The 27,847-nt window shown below is 42.8% G+C and overlaps 1 protein-coding gene across 1 annotated transcript in view; it reads right to left on the reverse strand.

Annotated features, from left to right (window-relative positions):
• Positions 1–4,930: 4,930 nt before the first annotated feature.
• Positions 4,931–27,847, reverse strand: part of MEX3C (mex-3 RNA binding family member C) — a 31,449-nt gene continuing 8,532 nt past the window's right edge. Inside the window, exon 2 of the mRNA XM_073343559.2 lies at positions 4,931–8,085. Coding sequence (XP_073199660.1) covers positions 6,860–8,085 — 1,226 coding nt within the window. The 3' untranslated portion in view covers positions 4,931–6,859. The remainder of the gene's footprint in view (positions 8,086–27,847) is intronic.

The following is a 27,847-nucleotide window of genomic DNA, read 5'->3' on the forward strand; positions in this document are numbered from 1 at the left end:
GCTGTGGACTGGTTGATTGCCAGATGCGTTTCACTTGGCTCTATCCTGTTTGGAACGAAAAAGGCAAATATAACACTTTCACACCCTGCCCTGATGCTTCCATTAAGCTGCTTTATTTTCCATCCTCACACCATGCCCCTCCCCCCGCCCCCTTTGTCCATGCAGGGATATTTTAATTCTTAACCTATTTGAGGCAAGGAGCTGGTTGAAAAGTTCTGAAATTCTTTGCAATTTTGTGTGTGAAAAATATGCCCGTTTTAGGCCAACTCTACTTCCTACTTACAGGCCCCATAGCTGAATGCTTTGAACAGTGGACAATTTTTCCACTTACCTGATTTTAAAAAAGGAATCATTGCCCTTGTGGAAGTAGATACATCAGAAAATTAAGCTAGCAGGATATTAGCTCAGAGTTGGCTTTAGAGGAAACTTTAAAACTCTTGGTTTAGTGTTGCTCCTTTTCTCTTTGCCAAAGATCAGCCAGTGGTTTATTTGCTCCCAACCACTATGTCTAAGATAGGCGGTCCAGGGTAATGAATTGCCTCCCACTACCCCTGCCAAACCTGCTCCCTGGGTGTTGAGAGAACATTTGGAATCACAACTAAGCAATGATTGGCAGAACCTGGGAAAGGTGAAATGTACTAACCACTCAAACATCGAGGAGTCCAGCTTGTACTAAACTCTCTCTCAACACTAGCAACCTCAAGCTACCACCAAATATCTAGTGCATAACTACCACAGTAATGGGCAACCTACAACCTCTTATCTTCCCCACCCCTGAGCTAAATGAAGCTTAGCCAAAACATCTCCAATGCCACCTATCAATACGCAGGGCCTGGTTAACATACAGCACTGGTGGATGACCTCCTGCTGTCTATAGACAATGGCCATATTTCCATATTCATCTTTGGACTCAGTCATAGTAAGCCACGAAGCTCTATCCTCTCCTCTGTATTAGTCAGCATCTGTATGAAGGGGATCAGGTGAGAGAACACTAATGGCAGAGTCATCAGTATTTGCATGACACCTAGCTCTATATTACACCCACAGAGCTTTCTTGGGGCCCAGTCACGGTCAACACCTGGAGGAAGCAGAATCCAAGGAAGGTGGAAATAGATTAAAGAACTTGTCTCCTTTTGTTAACATCCCCCTGTGCTGACAGTAGCTGCTTGCTGTTTTGGGGCTCAATTGGACTTCTAACTATTGGATGACAGGATGGCCTCAGCTATGACAAATGCCCATTTCCACCTGCGTCTGGCAAGAATGCCATGCCTCAGCCTATTGTATTCAAACCTGGCTGTCGTGAGCCAAGTCTTCATGAGCATTAACATTGCTTAACATTGCAACTGATCTCAGAGTGACTATCTTCAGTCCTAGGTGATACTGCCTGGTGGGGAATGCAGCAGCCTATCTACAAGCCACAACAGGGTGTCACAGGCCCAAGTTCCTAAAAGATAAGACTCCTGCCTCAACAGCCCGATTTTCAGAAGTTCAGCGCACAATCAGCTCCCTCTTGACTTCAATAAGAGTTGCTGAGTGCTTAGCACTTTTGGGAAAATCAGCCCACTTATTTAGAAGCCTAATTTTAGACTTTTTAAAAAATCTTGACCAGAAGTTATGTAGAAGCAAGTTGCTCAGAGAGGGGGCTAAGAATGCTATAAGAATGTAGATTTATTGAGCGCAGCTGCACTGCTGTCCCCCTCCCCAGTGGAATGCTCCGCTCATAGAGCGCTTGTATTTGCTAAACCTCCACCAGACCAAGTTCTAACTGAAACCATACTTAAGATCATCCCAATACCAGGCAGACTAAGTGTTCTTGCATAGCAAGTCTTGGCTCTTTGTGTAAGTGAATTATAATCTTTACCATCACTTTTGCTTACCTCTGCCACAACCACCAAGTAGCCTGATATAATTCTTCATGTTTAGGGAGCAGCTTACGTTATGGTTTCATGAAAGCTAAATGAAGACGTATCAGAATCACTATCCTCTGCCCCCCATCCCCAAGTTTCCCTTTGCTGTTTTCAGAAGGGAAAATAGAAGTGTCAATCATAAAAGTTCTACCTATAAATCACGTATGTAAGTACAGGTTTCAGACTGGCAGCCATGTTAGTCTATATTCGCAAAAAGAAAAAGGAGTACTTGTGGCACCTTATAGACTAAAATTTATTTGAGCATAAGCTTTTGTGAGCTACAGCTCACTTCATGCATCCAATGAAGTGAGCTGTAGCTCACAAAAGCTTATGCTCAAATAAATTTGTTAGTCTATAAGGTGCCACAAGTCCTCCTTTTCTTTTTATGTAAGTACAGAAACTCATTCAGGTCTTCCATTGGTGATTCATAAAAGATGTTTGCTGACAGCACTAAAATATATGTACCAATGGCACTTTAGATCACTTTAAAAACACTAAATTAATCCTCAACACTCCTGTGAGGCAAGTATTAGATCTATTATGCAGATGAGGAAAGCAGAGACCAGAGGTTAAAATGGACAAGGCATCTGTGCCAGGGTTTGAACTCTGGAACTTCTGGCTCCGAGTTCCCGGGTACAGGATTCATTTTTTGTGCCTCAAATGATTTCCAGGCCAGCAGATTTTTGAAAGGTTAGTTCTCGTTGGTATCTGCGGTGTTCAAAATTGAATGCATTTATCAAAACTTAGAACAAAAACTATCCTTCACCCCTTCTACCTCCCACCAAACAGAGGAACGGAAGTAACACACTCGTGTTGGACACACCATGACGGTGGACGTGATTCCAGGTTACAGCTGGACACAGTTGTGGCACGTAAATGACATGACCAACTAACTTGGCTTAAAATTTGCATGACATGAAAACAAACTTCTACAGAATTTAGGACACATTTAAAATCTTTTTTTAAAAGCTGACACTCCCTTAGTGTTTACAATTTTAACACCAAAATCTGGAAGTAAAATGGATTTAGTTTTCTATTGCCCAAGCTGAACTGAAACGAGTAGATTAAAAAAAGTGTTCAGTTTTAATAACCATTTTATTACATCGGTAAACAAAAACTACGGGATTTTTAAAACTGTCAAACAAGGACTTGCCAATGAATTAAAGATTCATAGAAATTGTTTCACCTTTATTTAAACAGAAGCTAAAATACTGAACTTTAGTCACTGATCAGAAGCGTTTCTGATGCAGGGAAAATATAAAGTGTAATACAATAATTATAAGAAAATCAAAATTAGTCTTGTAAGCTAATTCCTGCCTTGTGCTGGTTAAGAAACAGATTTTATTGGAAAATCAGCTGTATATTTTGATATTATAAAAACATGTCTAATTGTGACATTTTCTCAAAGCCTGAAAAGTAAATTATTCCCTTGCCATGTGACACACTAAAAGAGAGCACAGGGTGAATTCAAGTTTTATTTGGCCTCTTCAGGATTCTATCAAGAAAAAAAATTGAGAAAAGAGGAATCCTTAATCCCAATCTGACGGTGGACAGCAACATCTTCTCGGTGTTCCACAGCAGCGGGCCAACTGCGTAAGAGGCTTGAGCATCTCTAAAGATGCAGAGGAATACGGATGTCAAGGTAGGTGATGATTACAGAGTGGCAGATCTGTCTCTAAAATAATCAGGGCCCAGCATGTTTAGAGGCTTGAAGATAAATAGCATGACTTTTATTCAATACACCTGTTATTGCTGCTGGCAGAGAGCAATCACTTCAACAATATTTACTGGGTATTCATTACTATAAGAGCTACATCATCATTTCATAACAGCTTGGACTGAAGTACATCATGGTGCTCAAACAACCAAGTGCTGCAGGTTCCAGTCCCTTCAAATGGAGAGGTCAACCGAGAACTCCTTTTCTTGACAGGGACATTTGTCTTCTCTCTTCCCTTTTAATCCTAATGCAGCAGATTCATAACCGGAGCAGCAGCATCCTGCACCAGAGGCAACAGAATCTTGCCCAGTGGTAGAAATCTCTTGACTGCACACTGTTAGATTATACGTATCTGTAAAACACATACATGCCTTCTAGTTCTGGACAGTTTCTGAAGGCAATTTGAGGCCAAGTTCTGTACTCTTACTTGTGTTAAGTTATAGCTCACTGAAATTCAGAGGAAGGGTAGCCCAGTGGTTAGAGCAGCAGCCTGGGTTTCAGGAGACCTGGATCCAACAACTCACTCTGCCTCAGGATTCCTGTGTGACTCTGGGCAAACAGTTTAATTGCTCTGTGCCTCAGTTCCCCATGTGTCAAATCTGGATCATAGCACTTCCCTACCTCTCAGAGGTGTTGAGAGGATAAATGCATTAAAGTTTAAGATGCTCAGATACTACTGTAATGGGAGCTATAAACTCCTAAAATGGATCAGAACTGGGCAGCTTGCAGAGCAAGTTATGAATCAAAATGAGGGTGAGCAACAGAATCTGACCCTTAGTAAGTAGAACAGATACCATGCTTAAGACCTCAATGCATCTGTGTTCACATTCAGTTTAACACCAAATGCAATGCACTTGATATTGTTTACAATTTTCAATTAAATGGGAAAGGCAAAAAAATTATACCTGCAACTTGAAATCAGCGAGGAACTGAAACGGTTGAAATAATGAAAGTAAAACACTACTTCAAACAAATACCTGATAATTCTCTTCTGCTGCTGTATGTGTGTGTATCTAAGTAGGGAAATACATTTATCTTAGATGTGCTTGGAACAGAAAATTTCTAAATTATTTTGACGATGCGCTCTCAGATATTACTAGTCCTACATCTAACTTTTCTGAAATTTGGTCAGTCATTGCTACTTTTAAAAGATTATGTGTAAAATTAAAAACTGTTCACTTGCAAAGCACTTCAGCAATAAACCCCCCAAGTTTTAAGGGAGTGAAAGGGAGCTATCAGATTATAGTTTCACAGAAGTGGTTTGAAATGAGAACCATGAAGACAGCAAGATCAGAAAACATTCAAGTTAATGGAAACAAGTCTTTATTAAGTAACTTTTAATATCAGAAAAATAAAACTCTTATAATTCTCTTTACAGCAAATATATAATATCAGTGCTTTGGCCATCATAAGTTAAAGGCCCTTTATCATAAAATATATGGTTTTTAAACTTTACTCAAATTGAATTTATAATCCCTATGACCTCCCTACATATACATAACAAAAAGAGTGTAGTAAAATTAGCAAATACTAAACTATATTGATAGTTTGTCATTGTTAGTTTGTGGTTTATAGAAATGGTACACGCACCTAATATCTGTCGATTCCTTGGCTTATTAGTTGCAGTGTACAATGCAATAAAATACAAAATACATGCTTGGTGAACATTTGTTCATATCTACAAGACTGGAGCTAAAGATTAGGTTTCAATACTGACATTTAACTATTCTACAAGCAATTAGCATTAAAGTTATGCATTACATAATATGCCATCAAGGCAACTCTTATACTGAAAAAATCGTAAAATAAAAACCATTATTTGTAAACTTTTATACGAAATGTAACTCTTCAAGTGGAAATAAAAAATAAAATTTCTGTATATTTACTAGTTCAATACATAGAATTTGTTTTGCTATACTGAGGAAAAAAAGCTTGTGTGTGTCTTGGGAAAAGAACGCTTAAAAAAATAATAGAAATTCTACTACAACGCCACTTTGTGTGTGTGTGTGGGGGGGGGGGGGGGGGGGTGGTGGTTCGTTTTTTCAGATGCCAGCACAGATTTTGGAACATACTGAGGATGAAGATGCTAGAGACATCCACAGGTTGAAATGTAAGCAGCACATTTGAAAGACATTTTTTGTTGTGATTGGAAACAGTTTTGAAATGACGTAAAATAATTGAAGGGCCATGGTCACAGCTGCTTTCAGGAATTATACAAGAGCACATACACGCCTCCCCCTTTTTCCTTTACATTACTAAAATAAAATATATATATATTGTATATATATATTTATATAATGTGCAAGACAAGTATGGATTGAACATAAAAATGCTTCACATTTTGAACTATATAATCTCTAAAATGTAATTTAAGAACACCTTGATCAGACTAGTGAATGGAATGTTAGCATCCTCACTATTAGCCAAAGTATGTGCACCCCAAAGTTCTTATTGAAATGGGATCAAGCCACAGCCAGGCTACTCCACATTCCATTAAGAAAAGCAGTGGGTAGGAATTCACAATGAAGGAGACCAAATCATTCCTGATCCTCTGAACATACCATTGTTCACAAACTGGGTGAGATGAAGGTCAATTTGGCAGTTTCCCTCCCGCCCCGCCCCCAATTAACAGTGATCTATTTAAAACTGCCAACAACCTTACTGATTCCCCAAAAAAATCAAACTGTGCATTAACAGGTTATTTGCAATACTGAAGAATTAGGCGTAAGTTGTTGTAAAATAAAACTAAACAAAACCCAAAACCTATTTCAAAACTGGCAGTGTAAAGAAGGCAGCATTGGAAGTGTTTTTTGATACATCAATAATACCATGAACCCTCCAGAGCAGACTAATTCTCTGTTTAGGCTATGGGGTTCATTGCCTCCAGAACTTAGATGTTACCAACACTAATACAGATCACTAGGAAAACCTGTAAAATTCATTTGTTTTCTTGGTTGTGAAATTGATCTAAAGTTTCCCCCCTACTGTTCCTTAACCTTATACCAGATGTATCTCTGATAAATGTGCCATCCGTTTAAACCAAACCGGACAGAGACCATTAGATTTAGTGTTACCGTAGCAGCCTTTTAGAAAGTATAAATTTACTAACAACTTTAGCCTAATCCCAAGAAAACCCAATAACAGTCAGAATTAATTAGGAAGTTTACTGGGGGGAGTACCATTACACCCATGCCTTTAAGAGTTTAAAAAGTCCATATATAATATCTATATATATTTAAGAGTGAATTTGGATTGCCTGAGTAACAGCTGTCTGGCAAACTGGACATGATGGCGTTTCTTTTTCACAGATCTTGTTGGCACATTCCATACAGAAGAGATTGTGGCCACAAGGAACTAGGGCAGCAATAACTTCATTCTCAAAGCATATCACACAGTCATGCTTTCGTCTAGACTCGGGTGGTGAACTGGATGTGGAACCGCCATTGGAAGAGGAGTAGCTGTTGGTACCATTAGAAAAAGCAGGGATGTATATTGGAAGGCCAACCTGGTTGCATGTACTGGGTGGGTCACTTCTCACTCTCCTAGCAAGCGGATGTTCCAAAGTTTCAGGAAATGTAGGTGACAGACGAGGAGTGGATGGCTGACTTCCTCGACGCTGAGCCTTCATGTTACTAGCAGGGTCGCTACCAAAGCCAGATAGCGGGTTTACTGGTTCAAAAGGGGCCCAGATGGTTTGGGAAGGCGTTGGTAAGGAGTCATATGCAGGAGAGTCAACTGCAAGATCTTCTGTGCCCATTGAAGGCAACGTTTCTCCAAACCAAAAGTTTCCTGTGCTGAATGGACTTGTTGGGCTGAAGTCAGCCAATCTATTGCTTCCAAAATAGGAATCAGTGGAGCCACTTCCTAAGGAGCTGGAGCTGTCATTTCTATAATTAGAAATCATTCTGGTGCGGCTAGGAGGGACAGGATTGGAAGTAAGCCAAGCAGATCCAAGAGTGCCGCCTTCAAAGCTCACATCTGTACCATTGTAATGGAAATCATTTTCTTCATTCAGCTCTATGTAGTTTCCTGTGCGCATGGCAATATGCATTTCTATTTCTTCACGTGCACGGTCTACATTTTCAGGCATCCCTGTAACCTCAAAGACTGGCTCCTTGTCTCTGCTGGGAGTAACAATGTACGTGTGTGTCTGCTGCTGAATTCTTTTGATTGTAGCTCCTTTGGGTCCAACCACCAGCCCAACTACACGGTAAGGCACCCTCACTTGGACTGTAGTCTGACCTGGCAGGTTGGGAGTACATGGCAACCCACCCAGAGCAGGACCATTTTTGTTGCGTGATGCTCTGATCATGGAGAAGTGTTCAGCTGCTGAGAGAATTTCCCTTTTGGCCATGGCTACATCCTCTTTTCGTCCAGTGACGACAAAAATGGGTTCTTCTCCTCGAACAGGGGTCTTAATGTAAGTATTCGTCTTGGCTCTTAATGCTTTTATTTTGCAACCTGTTTAGAGGAAAGAAACACACATTTAGTAAAGAGGGATTTTAGAAAACTACAAGAAAACAGTCTCCTGTTTTAAACTGCTTGCAAGCTTCAAGGGTGAAACCTGAAGCCATCTGTACTTCTCACACGTCATGTCAGTGAAAGCAGCAAAAACTTCTCTCTCAATTATGTCCATGTTGACCTGTGGTGACCACAAGGGTGAGACTAACACATTGTGCAGTAACATTATTCAATTGTAGTATTAAGGTATAATGTAAAAACACTTTTTAAAGTGATTAAGAAAAATCAATCTATTCTGAAGGCAACTCTTCCCAGTGCTTGGTCTATTCGATGAAGCGTTATTTCTGTGGGGCTTTTTCTTTTTTTTAAAAAACACATTATTAAAGACCGCACCTTTCCAAGGTTTCCCAGAGGAAAAAAGTGAAATTAAACTCACTGAGATATCAGAGTTGTAAGTGATGCAATTGAAGTTCTCATATCCCGGAGCATGGCGTTTACTGCACCATCATGAATTTTATGGAATGTCAGTTCTACTGACAAAAGCAATCTTCTAATCAGCGTCAAAGTTTAAGATGAAAGGACATTCAGTTACTTAGGTGCATGCTAAGGGTTTACCTGTGACAAGGCGGGCGGGGAGGGTGGAGAGGAGTAGAAATGTTGCTACTCAACTGTTCAATTCAACTCAACTCTTTTCAGCTCTGTCTACATCAGTTACTTTGTGATGAACCTTCAACGTTAGGACTGGTAGACCTCCACGAGTTGTAGTAACAGTGGGAACACCAGGCAAGGTGCGGGCAGCCTTTCAATGCAGTGTCAATTAGGCCTACATCTTGTCTACACTCGTGCTCCATGAGTTGTTTATATGTCTATATATATATATATATATATATATATATATATACACACACACACACACACACGCACACTTTGGATAAATGCCCTCACATTACAGAGCAAGTGTGAGGTATACATGGCTCCACAACCACTACGTGGCACTTAATTTCCACAGTGCCTGTAAATGTAACTAGAATTCTGTGTGTTTCTGGCTTTGTGGGGTATACTTCCTCAATCATGTCAAGATGCATGCTAAACACCGGCACAATTAAGCTAAACCCTCAAAAAACCAAATAAACAAGGCACACCAGCATGCATTAACACACGTTCCAATGACTTCCCTTGCTTCTCCCCATCAGAAGTGTTCAGTAAAGAGAAGTCAAACATTGACAGGAGTTAGGGAACAGACAATGCACACATGTACTATAAGCTATAGGTACTTTAATCAACGTCCTCAAAACATGACATTTACCAAGAAGTGTCATCGTTACCAATCAGCACTGGTATAATTTATACTTTACTCTTGCCTCATTTCATAAGTGGAGACTTCCCTCCCAGCCTGTTGAGTAACAGTCTGCCAGTTTTCTCCTCATACTTAATTTGGTATAATCTTTGTACATTAGGTGCTTGCTGGGATTTTCGGGCTGTATTTACATAATGAATGCTGAAGGAGTAGAAATGAATAGTTAAAGAAGCTTTACACTTGTATAATTCAAAGTCTGAGGACAAAATGGCAGGCAGGCCTCTTCCTAAAATATGTGAGGATTTTTAGCATGTTGTGCACACAAACAATAAGAACTCCTGCTGCACATCACCAGGACCCAAAAGTAGCCAACAGACTCTGTCAGTGATCTGCAAAAGTTATGCCTACATTTCCTAAACTTACAAGATATGCCTACATTGCAGCTGGGAGCAAGCCTCCTAGCCCAGGCAGACAGACAGAGACTCGAGCTAGCAGAGCTTGAGTTAGTGCGATAAAAATAGCAGCGTGGACACCGTTACTAAGGCTGCAGCTCTGACTCGCTAGGCTTGAAAGCCCAAGCCACAATGGTCACACTGTTAGTTTCAGCCCCACTAATATAAGTCTGTCTACCTGGGTTGGGAAGCTTGCTTCCAGCTGCAGTGTAAACATACCCAAAGGGTGCCAACTTTAACATTAGCCGCTTAACAGCCATGGGGGGGGGGGGGGGGGGAGGAGAGAAACACAATTCAAAGGAAAGGAGGACTTGTGGCACCTTAGAGACTAACCAATTTATTTGAGCATAAGCTTTTGGTTAGTCTCCAAGGTGCCACAAGTCCTCCTTTTCTTTTTGCAAATACAGACTAACACGGCTGTTACTCTGAAACAATTCAAAGGGCACTTCGGCAAGGAAAACTATCAATTTAAGTTCCCCAAACATTTTGGTCTCAAAACATTACCTACTACGGTTTCAAGTAACACTGATGATTAGAATCGTGTGCGCGCATGTGCGTGTGTTGGGGGGGTGGGGAATCATTACCTCTTGGGGCTCCTCTGCTGATCCTTTCGAGGAGTTCAGAAGCTCAGGAGAGGTCAGGCCAGCTGGCTTGGGCTTGTGGGCCTTGGGCCAGAAAAATTGGTGTGCAGATGTTTGGGCTCAGGCTGCCTACAAGGGTGTAGGGTCCCAGAGCTTGGGCTCCAGCCCAAACCAGAACACCAACCTAGCAGTTTTTAGCCCCGAATCCCGAGCCACCTGCTCATGCCCTGAAGCTTTTATCCCCACGTAGATGTGCCCTAAGAAGCCCTACATTGCAATGCTGCTGTCAAGGTCAGAAAGCAAGCAGGCGAGAAGAAGAAACAGGTACAAATGGTGTGGGGGGCACAGCGCCTGTGCCCAACTGCTCTCCTTTGCTGAGCAGGCCCCTTTGCGTCAGCAGGAAGCCAAAAAACCTCATAAAAGGCTCTTTAAAAACATCACGGCTTTTCTATCAAATATTCCAGGCTATGCTATGTACAAGGATGCTTGCAGAAAGGGAAATTTTTAACTAATTTGGTAAAAAAAAAGTCACCCCAAAAAATGATGATGTGTCCCTTTCATTTACTCTGTAAAGAAAGATTTTATGCAAGTGATTTGGGAGTGGAGTCTCCTAATATTCATATCCACCTAGCAGGACAATTGCCACACCAGCAATTGAGTGGGGGGGGCTAAGAAAAAGTCAGATGGCACAAGCAGTATGGGAGGTTGTAGGTATCAGCTTTTGGAGAAAGATTCAATTTCTCTGCTAACAACATTAAAAGTACGCCATAGCTCCTAATTTAGGTAATTTCCTCTTCTCCCTGTACACCCTAGATTGTGTTGTGGGCTTCCTACTCTGAATAAGTGCCCAATCTGCCCTTGGTTTTTGATGCCACCACAAACAGGAAGTTGACAAAGCAACATGAAATTTGCCTCTGGGGATAAACTAGCTCACTGTGAGCCCAATATGCTGCTGCTAAGCTAGTCAATGCAGTAAAGTCTTGTTTATCTGAATGACCCCAAATTGAAGTCCTATCCTCCTCATGTGCACCAACTATCCCCGCCCCCCCACAGACACACGCAAAAATTACTTTAATTTCCTTCGTTCAACTTGGATAACTGATACTATGTCCTTTATTTCAGAGAGGGTATGAAACATGAACATTTAAAGAACTACTCTAAAGTGTTATGACTATCTGGCACAAAGTGTGATTTAAAATGGCATTTTTGAGCCTATTGAATACTAGTTTCCATAGTGCTTCACCAATCTGAATAAGTTACACATTCTAAACAAGTTTCCCTGGTAGCTAGTCTTCTGTCTCCAACACCCAGTCCCTGCAACCTGCAGGGACTTGTAATGTCAGCTGAAAACTCATAAAAACAATGCTTTTAATAAACTTCAGTCCCAATACAATTCACATTGTTAAGACTGTTTGTTTCACATGTCAGCATTCAGAATGGTGCACTGACCAAGAGGAGCATGGCTTTCTTTTAAGATACGACTCATCAGCCTAGAAAAAGCAAAGCCCCAGATCTGCCTCAGACATTTAAAAATTGGCTTCACAAGAGAGTGGTTTCCACCGAATCCAAGGTATACTCTCAAACTTTATCTGAAGGATAGAAAGAACTGCCACTGAAGGAAATCATTAGGACCTACCAAATTCATAGTCCATTTTGGTCAATTTCACAGTCGTAGGATTTAAAAAAAAATCAATTTTATGATTTCATGGTGGTGTAATGAGGGGAGGGGGTCCTGACCCAAAAGAGGGTCATGGGGGTTGCAAGGTTACTGTAGAGGGGTTTTGGGATTGTCACCCTCACTTCTGCACTGCTGCTGGCAGGGGCACTGCCTTCAGAGCTGGGCAGCTGGAGAGCAGTGGCTGCTGTTTAGCCTCAGGAGGTCATCTAGTCCAACCCCCTGCTCAAAGCAGGACCAACCCCAACTAAATCATCCCAGCCAGAGCTTTGTCAAGCCGGGCCTTAAAAACCTCTAAGGATGGAAATTCCACCACCTCCCTAGGTAACCCATTCCAGCGTTTCATCATCCCCATAGTGAACCAACCTCTAAAGCCAGTGCCATTGCCAGCAGCAGCACAGAAGTGAGGTTCACAGAGCATGGGTGGGGTGGGTTACCATATGTCCAAGTTTTTTTTCCCCAGAAGCCTCCCACGTGGATCAGAAGCTGTCCCAGCCAGCAGCCACAGAGCTACTTGCAGCCAGGTGAAGTTAGAACATAAGAACGGCCATACTGGGTGTCATAAATATAAAGGGAAGGGTAAACCCCTTTGAAACCCCTCCTGGCCAGGGGAAAGCTCCTCTCACCTGTAAAGGGTTAAGAAGCTAAAGGTAACCTCGCTGGCACCTGACCAAAATGACCAATGAGGAGACAAGATACTTTCAAAAGCTGGGAGGAGGGAGAGAAACAAAGGGTCTGTGTCTGTCTGTAGTCGTCTTGGCCGGGGACAGAACAGGAATGGAGTCTTAGAACTTTTAGTAAGTAATCTAGCTAGGTATGTGTTAGATTATGATTTCTTTAATTGGCTGAGAAAAGAATTGTGCTGAATAGAATAACTATTTCTGTCTGTGTATCTTTTTTGTAACTTAAGGTTTTGCCTAGAGGGGTTCTCTATGTTTTTGAATCTAATTACCCTGTAAGATATCTACCATCCTGATTTTACAGGGGGGATTTCTTTATTTCTATTTACTTCTATTTTTTATTAAAAGTCTTCTTGTAAAAAACTGAATGCTTTTTCATTGTTCTCAGATCCAAGGGTTTGGGTCTGTGGTCACCTATGCAAATTGGTGAGGCTTTTTACCAAACCTTGTCCAGGAAGTGGGGTGCAAGGTTTTGGGAAGTATTTTGGGGGGAAGGACGCGTCCAAACAGCTCTTCCCCAGTAACCAGGATTAGTTTGGTGGTGGTAGCGGCTAGTCCAAGGATAACGGGGGTAATATTTTGTACCTTGGGGAAGTTTTGACCTAAGCTGGTAAAGATAAGCTTAGGAGGTTTTTCATGCAGGTCCCCACATCTGTACCCTAGAGTTCAGAGTGGGGGAGGAACCTTGACACTGGGTCAGACCAAAGGTCCATCTAGCCCAATATCCTGTCTTCTGACAGCGTCCAATGCCAGGTGCCCCAGAGGGAATGAACAGAATAGACAATCATCAAGTGATCCGTCCCATTGTCCCGTTCACAGCTTCTGGCAAACAAAGGCTAGGGACTCTACCGCTGCCCATCCTGGCTAACAGTGACCTATCCTCCATGAATTTATCTAGTTCTAGGTTCCCAGAGGTGGGTCTCACCTGGCTCCTTGAATGGCCCCTGCAGGGGAAGAGGAAGTCCCGTCTTTCCCTAGCTAGGACCAGGACCCCCCCGACCTTGTCCTTTCCCTACGATAATCAGATTTCATGGTCTGTGGTATGTTCATGGCTGTGAATTTGGTAGGGCCCTAATCATCATGTATAACACCAGAGACCTATGAATGCATCAATCAATACCAACTCAGTTTAGTTTGCTAGGAAAGCTGGAAGACACCAATAATAGACTATTGTAAAAGGCAATCGTGTCATAACTAGGTCACTAAACCTCATTATATAGTTCTATTAGAACAATTTTTCTATTTGTTTTTACTTGGCTGTTCTGGTTCCCTACCCTCCTCTATTAATCACTGCAGAGGGATGATGCAAAGCATTTCCTTGTACAGCATACTGCATCTGAACACGATGCCTTCAGTCTGACATGGAATCATTAAGCAATTAAGAGTCATATGGCTACTGTACAAATCAAGAGGTTTCTCAGCCTGTTAAGTCAGAGACAAAAACGCATGCATATGAAGAAAAGGCCCCTCCCCCCCAGTGTCTCCTAATTCTGGACTTGAATAGCTATTCTGATGCAAGACAATGTAGAATAGCCCAGTAACAAATGTAAACAGACATGAACAGTGAAGTCTGACAGCCAAGGAGTACTGTATTCTTTTAGACTGAGGCCTAGTCTACACTTAAATAGATTAACTTAATTGCATCACCAGGGCCATGAAAAATTTCTCATCCTGAGCACTGTAGTAAGGTTGACCTAACCCATGTTGTAGACACAGCTAGGTTGATGGAAGAATTCTTCCATTGACCTAGCATCCACCACTAACTATATCGGCCAAAAAACCACTTGTATTGATACTGCAGTGTAAACAGATCTGTAACTTGCGTAGTTCCACTGATTTGAAATGTGCCTACAACTGTACTTAACTTTACCACTGAGTAAGGCACAATAACACTAGGTGTAGACTGGCATAGCTGTTGGCAAGGGGTGAAGTTTTGTTTTTTTTGGGTGGGGGATGGTTAAACTGACATAGTTATGCCACTAAAAGCCTCTTGCAGATGCGGTTATATCAGATAAGGGGGTTTTATATTGGTATAGTTTATTTTGCTTTGCTGAACATGAATAAAGTTATACCAGTACAGAAACGCCTCACTTAATGTTGTCCCGGTTAACGTTATGTTGCTGATCTATTAGGGAACACGCTTGTTTAAAGTTGCACAATGGTCCCTTATAGTGGTTTGGCAGCTGCCTGCTTTGTCCCCGGCTTGGAGGATTCTCTGGAAAAGCAGCCCCTCCTTGTGGGGATTAGAAGGGGGCGGGGCAGTCCCTTTCTCTCCCCTCCTCCATCAGCTACCTTACAGGGAATTTAGGGGATGTGGCTTGGCAGCTGCCCAGCACCAGTTCAGGTGGCCCTCCCCCCTACTGCCTCTGCCCTGCCCTTTGCCTTGGAGCTGCCCCTGAAGCTTCCTGCTTGCTGGGAGAGGGGTGCTGATATCAGGATGTCCCCCTGTTCCTGCCCCCCCCCCGACCCCCATACTCCCTCTCCACAAAGTGGAGGAGGGGGACAGGGCTCAGGGACAGAAAGGAGGGTGCTTGCTGGAAGCTGTTGCTTCTTGTCTGATCTGCTTAAAAGGGCAACATACTTGAAGTGGGGTCAGCATATTTAAAGGGGCAAGGCACATCTCTCTCTCACACACCCACCCACACACACACTCATGCACGCACCCCCCAGCACTTTGGAAAGTCAGCACTTGTGCATGTTCTGTCAGGAGGAGGGAGTGGTGCGCCCCAGCTGGATAGCGTGGGCTCCTCATCATGTTCAGTTTTTGCAGGGAAGTGTTTGCAGCTACTACCCTGCATCTATTGTGTTTCCTCCCTCCTGCCTCGTAGAGTGTGAGGCTACATTAACATCAGCATGTTAACCCTTGAGAGCCCAGCTAAGTACTAGTTCATCAGCAGCAAGGCATTCCCTGGGAAATATTCCACCCTCTTACTCCACCACCTCAACCAAGCTTCACAATCATTCACTGCTGTGTACAATATTAAACCATTTGTTTAAAACTTATACTATATATGTATAGAATATCTTTTGTCTGGCGAAAAAAATTTCCCTGGAACCTACCCCCCTCCCTCAATTCAATTCGCTTAACATTGTTTTGCATGAAGTCGCATTAAGTGAGGAGTTACTTTTATATATGTGTAATTGAAGGCTTGTCTAAATGGTGGGATAATGCACATTACAAGGGTATGATTTCTGAAGTGCACAGACATGCTACACATTAATTGGTCCATGTAGACCTGCTCGTGTGCACTAACTGTTCTGTAGTGCACTTTAACATAGTGCTGTTACGTTATGTTAACTTGTGCTAGAAAACTTGTAGTGTGCACTAGCATGGTCAACACATTGATGCACTTTAAAAGTCACACCCTAGTATGTGCATTGCTAAAAAGCACAGACAAGCGCTAAGATTTGCTCCCCTCCTTTATGCTGTCATATTTAACAAGCATAGACAAAACCTAAGTCTTTGAAGGACTGGGGCTTTTAACTATTTGCGGGTTGGTTTGTGCTGATCATATCCAAAAAAGGATGTTAAGCCTGAAGTTCTAAAGTTGATATTCCAAGGAAAATGAGAACACTTGGTTTGGCTCATATTTCTCAAACCTCCTCCCCATTTTTCTTAAAAGACAGACTTGTCTGACCAGAAATTTTATAACTTGTAAATATTATACTTCCCCTTGAAACGCAATTTGTTCCTTTAGAGCACTTCTTATCTCTCAAGTAAGCGTGTGTTTAGGCTCAAATAAATATCTGAAGGACAAAATAGGTCTTTGGCAACATAAACGTTCTTAAAGCCTAAAAACAGATTTGGCATGTGTGTTAGTTTATCAGCTAAGGCTGGGTGGCTCTTACAAATCATGAGTTTAAGAAGAAAAAATATATATAGTGTCAGAAACACGGCTAACCCGAATGGCTTCAAGCGAGGCAGCATACTGCATTAGACAAATATTAATCATACGAGTGCTGATGGCATGCTCAGCCTTATACAATACACAGAGGCACCGGAGGGGTAATATTCCAGGACAATATTGCCCAGGAAAAAGGCCTTACCTAGCTGCCTGATCTAGTTAGTTTTTCCATGTTTTGTAAATATATGTACATTTTAAACACAAACACAAAAAACACAACCCAGGGCATTTAGGATGAGGGTTCAGTTCATGAAGGGGGAGGGAAGAGGATTTGTGATAAATAAGCCTGTCAGAATTACACTAAGAATGTCCTTATTTACCCCCATGCAATCAATTATTAAGTCTTTTTAAAAGGGCAAGAATTTTATAGTGATTGCTCCTTCCAAGATGTTCTGTGTTTGTTTCTACCAGGTTCTTCCACTGTAGATAGAGCAACTCCAGACTCAGAACTGATGTATGTACCTAGCAATTTTACTGAGCTTTTTATTTGTTTAAACCTGAATCTCAAAATATGGGTGTGCAGTGGAGAGGTCTCAACTATACTATAGCTAGAGTGATGCCTATGAGGAGGAGCATAGGACAGCCAAACAAATTGTAAAAAAATCTACTAAGTTTCAACTTTTGGCTTCAAGTATTTAAAACACCCCCCCCCCCCAAAACAAAACAAAAAACCAACACTAACTAGCTGAGGAGCAAACACTGATGTTCCTAAATGTAAGAGCAGAAACGGTAACACTAACGTTCTATACCAGTGGTAACCAAACTATGGGCTGTGTCCCCCCCTCCTGTAAGCAGGTGCAAAGGAACATTGGGGGGGTGCACATCAGGGCCCAGGCCAGCCCCCCTGGGGGGCAGGGAGGGAGCATCATCTAGCCCAGTTGAGCCCTCTCCTTTGCCCCCAGCCCCAGCTCATTCCCTCTCCACCCCCAGCTCCACCTCCTCTGCTGAGCCAACTGTGTAGCAATGGAGAGGGGACATGGACACATTCAATTACTGGTGAGGAGGGGCAGGGCAGGAAAAGTCTGGGCACCACTGCCCTATACAGTTCTAATCTTTTGTTAATAGGCAATAATCATCATGTCCTTACGGACTTCGACACCATAAACCAGATGAGACAAACTGCAAAGATAACAAGTTTCATGCGCCAAACTTTGGAAGGGGAAACCGCAAAACAACTTGATAAAAACCATCTAGAAAAGCAACGACTACTGGAGCCCCTTCTCGTGCAGCCCAACACCGAGGCCTGGTCTACAGTAAAAAATGAGAGTCTTAGCTATGTTGCTCACAGATGTGAAAAATGATGTGCCCTCAGTGCTGTAATTGGGTCAACCTAAACCCTGGTGTAGACAAAGCTAGGTTGACCTAGCCACAGCCTATTGCAGTGGTTCTCAAATTTGTATACTGGTGACCCCTTTCACATAGCAAGCTGCGGAGTGCAAGCCCCCTTATAAATTAAAAACACTTTTTTATATATTTAACACCATTATAAATGCTGGAGGCAAAGCGGGGTTTGGGGGTGGAAGCTGACAGGTTGCGACCTCCCATGTAAACCTCACGACCCCCTGAGGGATCCTGACCCCCATTTTGAGAACCCCTGGCCTGTTGAAAAGGTGGATTAACTCCTGATGGAAAAACAGCTTCCTTCAATGTAGGAAGTGTCTACACCAGTGGTTAGCAACCTTTTTACGCACAAGATCACTTTTTGAATTTAAGGGCAACCCAGGATCTCCCCCACCCCTTCTCTGAGGCCCCACCCTGCTCACTCCATCCCCTGCCCCCCCTCCGTCGCTCTCTCTCCTCTACCCTCACTCACTTTCACCAGGCTGGGTCGGGGTGGGGTGGGGTGTGGGGGGGGAGGGGGCTTTGGGCTGAGGGGTTTGCATTGTGGAAGGGGGTTCCTGGCTGAGCCAGGCGGTTGGGGTGCAGAAGGGGCTGGGGTGCTGGTTCTGGGAAGGGGTTGGGGTCCCGCCAAGCTGCATTTACCTCAGGTGGCTCCCGGTTGGCAGCGTAGCAGGGCTAAGGCAGGATCCCTGCCTACCCTGGCCCCACACCGCTCTTGGAAGGGGCCAACGAGCCGGGGGGGGGGGGGGCGCCCATGGCTCCATATGCTGCCCCTCTGCAGGCACTGCCCCTGCAGCTCCCATTGGCCAGAGTTACCCATGGGAGCTGCGTGGGCGGTGCTTGCAGGCAGGAACAGCTCACAGAGACTCCTGCCCCTCATCCCCAGGGGGCGTGATGGCCGCTTCCGGGAGCAGCCTGGGGCTGGGGCAGGCAGGGAGCCTGCCTTAGCAGCAGACCCTCTGCACCACCAGACTTTTAGCGGCCGGAGAGCGCAATTGACTAGGAGAGCCTTCACGATCGACCAGTTAATTGCGATTGACCGGCTGGTGACCACTGGTCTACACCATAGCACTGCAGTGACACTGTTATGCTGCTGTAGTGTAGACACACCCATAAACATTAAGGAAGGAACTTCAGTCCCAATTTCCCTCAATTATTTCCTTCCACTAAAATTGAAATGACTCTTCCAAAGTGATTCTTCAGAAGTAAGAATCGGGCATGGATCTGCAGAGGCAATATAGTCAAAGAACACCTACTGTTAAGTAATCCTCCTCTCCTTCCAAAGGGCCTCAGAACATCCTCAATGATGGGCGGTTAACAAGCAGTCACTACCCAGGAGTGTGGCCATACTGGGCCAGATCAATGGTCCATCTAGCCCAACAGTGGCCAATGCCAGCTGCTTCAGAGGGAATGAACAGAACAGGGCAATCATCGAGTGATCCATCCCCTGTCGTCCAATCCCAGCATCCGGCAGTCAGAGGCTTAGGGAAACCCAGAACATGGGTTGCATCCCTGCCCATCCTGGCTAATAGCCATTGATGGACCTATCCTCCATGAAATTATCTAATTCTTTTTTGAACTCAGTTATACTTTTGGCCTTCACAACATCCTCTAGCAAGGAGTTCCACGGGTTGACCGTGTATTGTGTGAAGAAGTACTTTCGTAGGTTTGTTTTAAACCTGATGCCTATTAATTTAATTGGGTTACCCTTGGTTCTTGTGTTATGTGAAGGGGTTAAAAAACCCCACTTTATTCACTTTCTCCAAACCATTCATGGACCACCCCCACCCCACCCGCAATGGGGGATTTGACAGAAATCTATAAAACTGAACAGTCCTAGTATTTTTCATCTCTTCTCATACAGAAGCTGTCCCATACCCCTAATCATTCTTGTTGCCCTTCTTGTAGCTTTCCCAATTTTAATATATCTTTTTTGAGATGGGGAGACTAGAAATGCAAACAGTATTCAAGGTGTGGGTGTATCATGGTTTTATATAGCGTCTTTATGATATTTTCTGTCTATCCCCCTTTCCTATTGGTTCCCAACATTGTCCTCTTTTTTGACTGATGCTGCACATTGAGTGGATGTTTTCAGAAAACTATCCAGGGTGATTCAAAGATCTTTCTTGGGTGGTAATAGCTAATTTAGAAGCTATCATTATATTTGTATAGTTGGTATTTTTTCTAGTGTGCATTACTTTGCATGTATCAACAATTAATTTCATCTGCCATTTTGTTGCCCAGTGACCCAGTTGTGTGAAATAGCTTTGTACTGTGTCACTGTTGGCTTTGGCTTTAACTTTCTTCAGTAATTTTGTATCCTCTGCAAACTTTGCCACCCCTGTTTACATCTTTTACTAGATCACTGATGAATATGCTGAATAGCATTGGTCTCACTACAGATCCCTAGGGGACCCTGCTATTTACCTCTCTCCATTCTGAGAACTGAAGATTTATTCCTACCCATTGTTTCCTGTCTTTTAACCAGCTATTGATCCATGAGAGGATCTCCACTCTTATCACATGACTGCTTACTTTGCTTAAAAAGACTTTGGTGAAGGACCTTGTGAAAGGCTTCTGAAAATCCAAATACTCTTATTATTCAAACCCAAGTACACTGATTGACCAGATCACCCTTGTCCACATGCTTTTGACTCCCTCAAAAAATTCTAATAGATTAGTGAGGTATGACTTCAGTCTACAAAAGCAGACTCTTCCCCAACATATTGTGTTGCTCTGTATCTGATAATTCTGTTCTTTACTATAGTTTCAGTCAATTTGCCTGGTACTGAAGTTAGTCCTGTAATTGCCAGGATTGCCTCTGGAGTCTTTTTAAAAATCAGTGTTACATTAGCTATCCGCCAGTCATTTGGTACAGAAGCTGATTTTAAGCAATAGATTACATACCACAGTTTGTAGGAACTCAGATTTAAAACTGCAGACCTTCAGAACTCTTGGGTGAATACCATCTGGTCCTGGTGACTTAGTGTACCCTTGAATTTATCAATTTGTTCCCAAGCCTCTACTGACACCTCAATCTGTGACAGTTCCTCAGATCTGTCACCTCAAAAGAATGGCACAAGTGTGGGAATCTCCCTCACATCATGTGAAATGAAGACCAATGCAGAAAAGCTAAGTGAATTCTTTGCAATAGCTGTGTCTTCCTGGAGTGCTCATTTAGCACTTCAATCATCCAGTGATTGTTTGGCAGGCTTCCTCCTTCTGATGTACACCTCTACCCCGATATAACATGGTCCTCAGGAACCAAAAAAAATCTTACCGTCTTATAGGTGAGACTGTGTTATATCAGGATAGGGAGAATAACCATTCCCTGCTCCAGCTCACCTCCGCTCTGCCTCCTCCCCTGAGCGTGCCACTGTGACTCTACTTCTTCCCCCTCCCAGCCTTGCCGTGCCAATTACATTGTGCTAATGTGGTAACACTAATTTGGATATAATGAGTAAAGCAGCCCCGCTCCCTGGAGCGCTGCTTTACTGCATTATATCCGAATTCGCGTTATATCAGACCGCATTATATCAGGATAGAGGTGTACTTCAATTTTCTACAGTTAGCTTTTGTTGCTTTTACTAGTTGCTCTTCAGATTCTTTTTTGGTCTGCTTAATTATACTTTTATACTTAGGGAAAGCTTCTCACACCAACATGGAGCGTCTTCACCAGAGATGCGCTTGCATATGTAGACATGCCTTTAAGAGGACCAAAAAAGCTGAACAACAGAGTACTCTTTTTATTTTTAAATTGGGGTATACATTTGAACCTTTATTATGGTGTTTTAAAAAATGTTTCCATGCAGCTTGCAGACATTTCACTTGTGACTGTTCCTCTTAATTTCTGTTTGTCTAGCTTCCTCATCTTTTGTGTAGTTCTCCTTTTGAAGTTAAATGCTACTATGGTGGCCTAAGTTCCCATATTGGTGCACATAACAAAATTCATTCTGCACATGGGTGGGAAAAATTAGAGAGAACACTGGTGGTGGATTCAGTATTTCTCCTCCATCCCGCCCCCAAAAAAACTATGTTAAATTTAATTATGTTACAGTTGCTATTATTGAGCGATTCAGCTATATTCACCTCTTGGACCAGATCTTGTGTGCCACGTAGACCTAAATCAAGAATTTGTCTCTCTCCTTGTAGGTTCCAGGATTATCTGCTCCAAGAAGCAGTCATTAATGTTATCTACAAATTTTCATCTCAGCATCCCATCCTTAGGTGACATGTACCCAGCCAATAAAGGGATAGCTGAAATCCCACATTATTGAATTTTCTATTTTTATAGCCTCTCTAATCTCCCTGAGCATTTCACAACCATCAGCACCAACCTGGTCAAGTGGTTGGCAGTATATTCCTACTGCTATACTCTTATTATTCATGCATGGAATTTCTATACATAGAGATTCTACAGTAGTTTGAGTCAAAATTTTTACTGTATTTGATTCTATGCTTTCTTTCACATATATAGTGACTCCATTGCTCCTTCCCCCCATACCCTGCACAACCTACTCTGTCATTGCTATATATTTTGTACCCTGGTACTACCATGTCCCACTGATTATCATTCCATCAAGTTTCCGTGATGCCTATATCAATATTTGCATTTAACACCAGGCACTTACTACAATTCACCCATTTTAGTATTTAGACTTCTAGTGTTTGTATACAAGTATTTATACAATTTGTCAACAGTAGTTGTGGGTCTTCGTGTGATTTAATTGAATGGGACTCTTTCATTTGACTGGTTCTCCTCAATTCCGACCTGTACTTTATCAATGTCTATCCTAAGGGATGTCTAACCAAACAGTGTGCTCCTCTGCACCTGTTGGCTTTCCTTTAGTTTAAAAAAATAATAAAAGAAATAAAAAATTCTCTACCTTTTTAATTTTACATGCCAGCAATCTGGTTCCATTTGGACTTTGATGGAGCCCATCCTTCCTGAATAGATTCCCTTTTTGCCAAAAGGTTCTCCAGTTCTTAATAAACCTAAAACCCTCCTTCCCTACATCATCATCTCTTCCATGCACTGAGACCCTGAAGTTCTGCTTGTGTAACTGGCCAAGTGCGGGGAACTGGAAGTATTTCAAAGAATGCTGCCATGTGGGTCCTGGACTTTAATCTTACACAGCAGCCTAAATTTGGCCACCAGGACCACTCTCGTACCTTTCCCTATATTATTCGTGTCCGCATGTACCAGAACCACTGGCTCTTCCCCAGACCTGCACATAAGTCTGTCTAGAGGTCTTGAGAGATCTGCAACTTAAGGTTATATCTAAACTAGCGCTTTTGTTGGCAAAACTTTTGTTGGTCTGGGGTATGAAAAAAACAAAAAGAAACAGACCACCCCGACCAACAAAAGCGCCGGCGTGGACAGCACGATGTCGGTGGGAGAGCGTTTCCCACCAATATAGTTACCAACGCTCATTGGGGGTGGTTTAATTATGCCAGTGGGAGAGCTCTCTCCCGCCCACCGGTATAGAGCGGCTACACATGAGACCTTACAGCGGCACAGCTCGATCGGTACAGTTGTGCTTCTGTAAGGTCTGTAGCGTAGACATAGCTTAAGTCTCCATTTTTAAAATTTTTTTTTGGAGTGAGAAAAAACAGAATGAGAACCTCTTCCTCCTTCTCCTCCCCCCAGACTACTGAGGTTCTTCTGTGCTAAATATTTCCCATTTAAAGAAACAGCTACTGTGACAGTTTGGTGGATGTATCTGTGTCAACTGAAATTCCATTTTGACTTTGTGAAAGCCATGTTGTATCACAACTTCCATTTTCAATGTAACTTTATGGTGGCTGTGAGCATTCCTTGTGCAGCAGGAACTTCCTACCCAGTGTGTCTGGGAAACTGTTACAGCACAATCAAGGGCCATCAACCTTGAATGGCTCTACCTCGGTGGAACGGTGAGTATGGCAGCAGGGCCATGGACGCTGAAGAACTCTGCCCCAAATCTGAAGGGGTTGCAACATGGAAATTCCCCTAGCAGCAGCACAGAAAGGAGTCAGAGACAGGAGCGATCTCTATGCAAAGCAGGCCATTTCACTGCCAGAAGGCCACGGACTGGGCAAGAAGGCTGGAAGAGTTGCATGGTTTAAAGGACTCACAGAGGCAGTAATGTCACAAAGGATTGCATTCAGGAGTGGTGTTGTTTTGCCATACTCTTAAAGAGTAAAGAATTTGTATGTATATTAAATTCTTTTGCCAAGTGGTTTCTTGCTTTACTCTCCTGCCACGCTGTGCTGGGGTGTTACCAGAAAACCAGAGCTCCTACAGCCAGATGGACTCTGGAGGGGAACATGTCTAAGCAGCTGGGGGAGAGGGGAGTCAGGATGGCTGATACATTTGTTCCAGGATCTAGGCAGCTGGACTTTGCGTCTCATTGCCGTAGAAGACTTAGAAGCACACAGACAGCAGGCTTGGAACTGGTTGTAAGCAGCTACTTTTAAACAATTTTTTAAGTAAGGATAAGCAGCACAGAGTGAACTTTGATTACAGTAGCACCTACAGACCTCAAAAATTGGGGCTTCCATTGTACCCTTAGGGACTGTACAATCGCATAGTAAGGTTACTGAAAATTTCAATCCTAGTCAGGCAAGACAAAAGGCAGGAAGGGAGAGAGGCACAGAAAGGTGAAGTAACTTGCTCAAGTTCACAGCAGTGTGTGTCAGAGCTGAGAACAGATCCCAGGTTGTCTCCTGTGTCCCAGACAGCGACATCCTTCTGTACCAGGCTGCCCCTTGATTGGACTGCATTGTCAGCCTCTAAACCTCAATGATCCATGGCAATTGCACTTCATTCCATATGGATCAGACGATACCCAAAAGAAGAAGGAAAAACAGACGAACTCTCAGGCCTCCTCTCACCTGTGATGTTTTAAAGATGGTGCAGACGTTGACAAATTTGAAGGATCACGTGTCTGCCTATCTTGTTTTCCTTTATGCTATCATCTATACTGTTGATTCCTAGTAGGTAGTGACTTAAGATGATGATGCTGCAGACAAATGGCCAGTCCTTTTAACTTTGTCAGCTTCACACCATCACCCATGTTGGCAGTCTCTTTCATAACTTTCCTCCGAATGTTTGAGCCCACAGCCGTGACTCACGCAGCCCCAATCGGTAGTGCTCTTCTAGATGGTTCTAAGCTTGTTGCAATGGGGGTATTCACGACTCATGGAAGCAGTTCTTGAGTAATTTATTTTTAAAATGTGCGATGTCAAGGTAAACAGATGGATCCCTTTGCCACCAAGTTTGATGTGAAATTAGGTTCAGCCTGTTTTTGAGAGAGGTGGCTACGGAAACAGGAGATGCCTCCTCTTTTACTTCTAGTTGCAAATACAATAGTACCACAAAGCAGAGCCCTGCGGGGAATTATTTTTTAATCCTGCTTCCATCCTGTCCTGCAATATTCACTCCCACCTGTTCCCACATTGTTCCTTGAATTTTTATCCTGTTCCCACTACTATGGCAGCAGGTTCTGCGGGACCCCAGTCCCAACAAAGGGCTCTACCATAAAGGCAAGCAACACTAGAGAAAAGTAAGTTATTGAATGGTACAAAAGTGTAAGTGGAGCTCTGGAGGGACTGTTCCAAGTAGGAGAAAGACAGACAGACAATGTATGGGCCTCGCATGTTAAAGTTAAAATAACTTGATAAAGAGGACATTCTGGTCCCTCCGCTCATTAAGTTACCACTGCAATCAGAATTAAGTGTTTAATTACACTGCATTATCTGGAGTCTTTTTACTGACCTGTGGAACATTTCTATACTGACTCATTCTTTACATAGCTATTTACAACACTTTCATTATAAATTTAGTCACGCTTAGTTGTTTCCTTTTTATAAACGCACCGATGTGCGCTCTTTTGGCCTTTGGCTTTATATTTGACTACTTTCAGTACGAGCCAAAAATGCACGCGGCCAAAGGGTTTTATCCAAGATTTTAGATTGTAAGCTGTTTGGGACAGGGCTTTTCTTTATGTGCGTATAGTACCTACTGCCAGGAGTCCTGGCCTTAGTTGGGGCCTACAAATAAATAAGGGATCTATAGTGCTGAACTCCTGACTGGTTGTGATGACAACTGAAAGCACTCAGGTTTTTGTAGGATCAGGAATCCTTCAACTCTTAAAATGGATTTATGAAGGCTCCTTGCAAAACATCCAAGTAAAAAATTTGGCCCGGGAGGGGGGAGAAACTGGACAATGGAGAAATCACTCAAATTAAATGTGATTTACCATGGTAACTGGGGTTCTTAAAGAATTTTGCTTCTGTGGGTTCACAGTGGTGGGATATGGCCCCATCTCTACTCCTGTCAAACCTGTGGTGTCTGCACAAGTGCCCTCTCATAGCACTGAGCAGCTGGGGTAAGATTATGTAATGGTTGTGTTGCCCCAACCACTCTAGCAAGACTAAAGAATACAGAAGACATGATGGGACTAGATAGAGGCAACACTCCGAGAGCCACTAATTAAGAATAACAGATTCTTTGAAGGAGACTATTTTCCCCATAGGAAGTCTAGCACAGAGTACAATTCTAGCAATTCAGGAAGGTGGGCTGACAAGTTCTAGTTTACACAAAGATAATAGAACTGCTCTCTGAAAGTGGGCTCAAGTCAGGAGAGTAATGCTGTGTAAGTCTGTATACAAACAGGTAACAGCCCAACAGACTGCTATGATAGACATGTTATGAGGTGGGCGTTCAATACTGCCTTGCCCTAGAAGTGTAAATTCAAATGTCATGAGGTAGACACCCAAGCCCAAAGCATAGTCTAGTCCTATACAGGGACTGACTGAATGAAGTGTAAAGAAAACTGCTATGCCCTTTAGACAGAGACAGTCTTGTGGATTTCCTCACTGACTTAGTCAAATAAAAACTCAAAAACCTTTTGACATCTGGGGCATATGTAGAGTCATTTCCTTTATGTGAGAATGAAATTTTGGAAACTCCACAAGATCAATGGTCTGATTCAGGTAATATTTCATAAAACAAGGATGGTCATTGAGGCACTAGCCTGGGACTATGAATTGAACTTGGTCTCCTCAGCTCTGCCACAGACTGTGTGACCCTGAACAAGTAATTTAACCTGTGCTTCAGTAAAATGGGGGTAATAGTACCTGCCCACCTCAAAAGGAGTGCTGTCAGAAGAACAAGTGCCTAAACAGAATTCAAACACCACACCTGGGATAAATCGGGGATGAGGAAAGTCTGCAACTCATTCTTCTCAAGTGAAAGTGCAAATGAAAATAGAGGTAGAATGATAAATATTCACCTACAAGGTAAACACCTGAACTGGCACCCATCAACCTTGTCAGCACCAGCTGGGGTCCCATTGTATAACAGATTCTTTGACCAATGGGAAGACTAGATCTCTACAGTCATCCCACCACCAAAGATGCCTGAAAACAGAGCTGTCCACTGGCAGATGATATGCTGAAGTGAGAGATAGCCTTTTGTAGTCTTACCTCAAGGGTGAGACTTTCAAATCCATTAAGTTGTCCATAATACTGGATATGGAGGTAGAATGTAGATAAGGGTCTATTTAGAAAAAGCTTTTCCATTTCTAAGTGTAAAAACTTCAATGAAGATTATTTTCTAGACTACAGCAGAATTTTCTGCACTTTTATAAGACATGTCAGGTCAGAAGTAATTACATGTCCCATGATTCAAACAGCAAGACAAAGCAATTCCAGACTGGGATGGAAGGCAAGACAGCAGGTCTGAAGATAATGGTAAGTAATACTGAGGCTCCACAAAAATATCTGTAATAATTACATTTGGTCCATGTTGCAGCAACCAGTATAACTCAGGCTCAGCCTATCTTTATG

This window comes from Lepidochelys kempii, chromosome 5 (genome assembly GCF_965140285.1).
Source record: "Lepidochelys kempii isolate rLepKem1 chromosome 5, rLepKem1.hap1, whole genome shotgun sequence".
Classification (NCBI taxonomy): Eukaryota; Metazoa; Chordata; order Testudines; family Cheloniidae; genus Lepidochelys; species Lepidochelys kempii.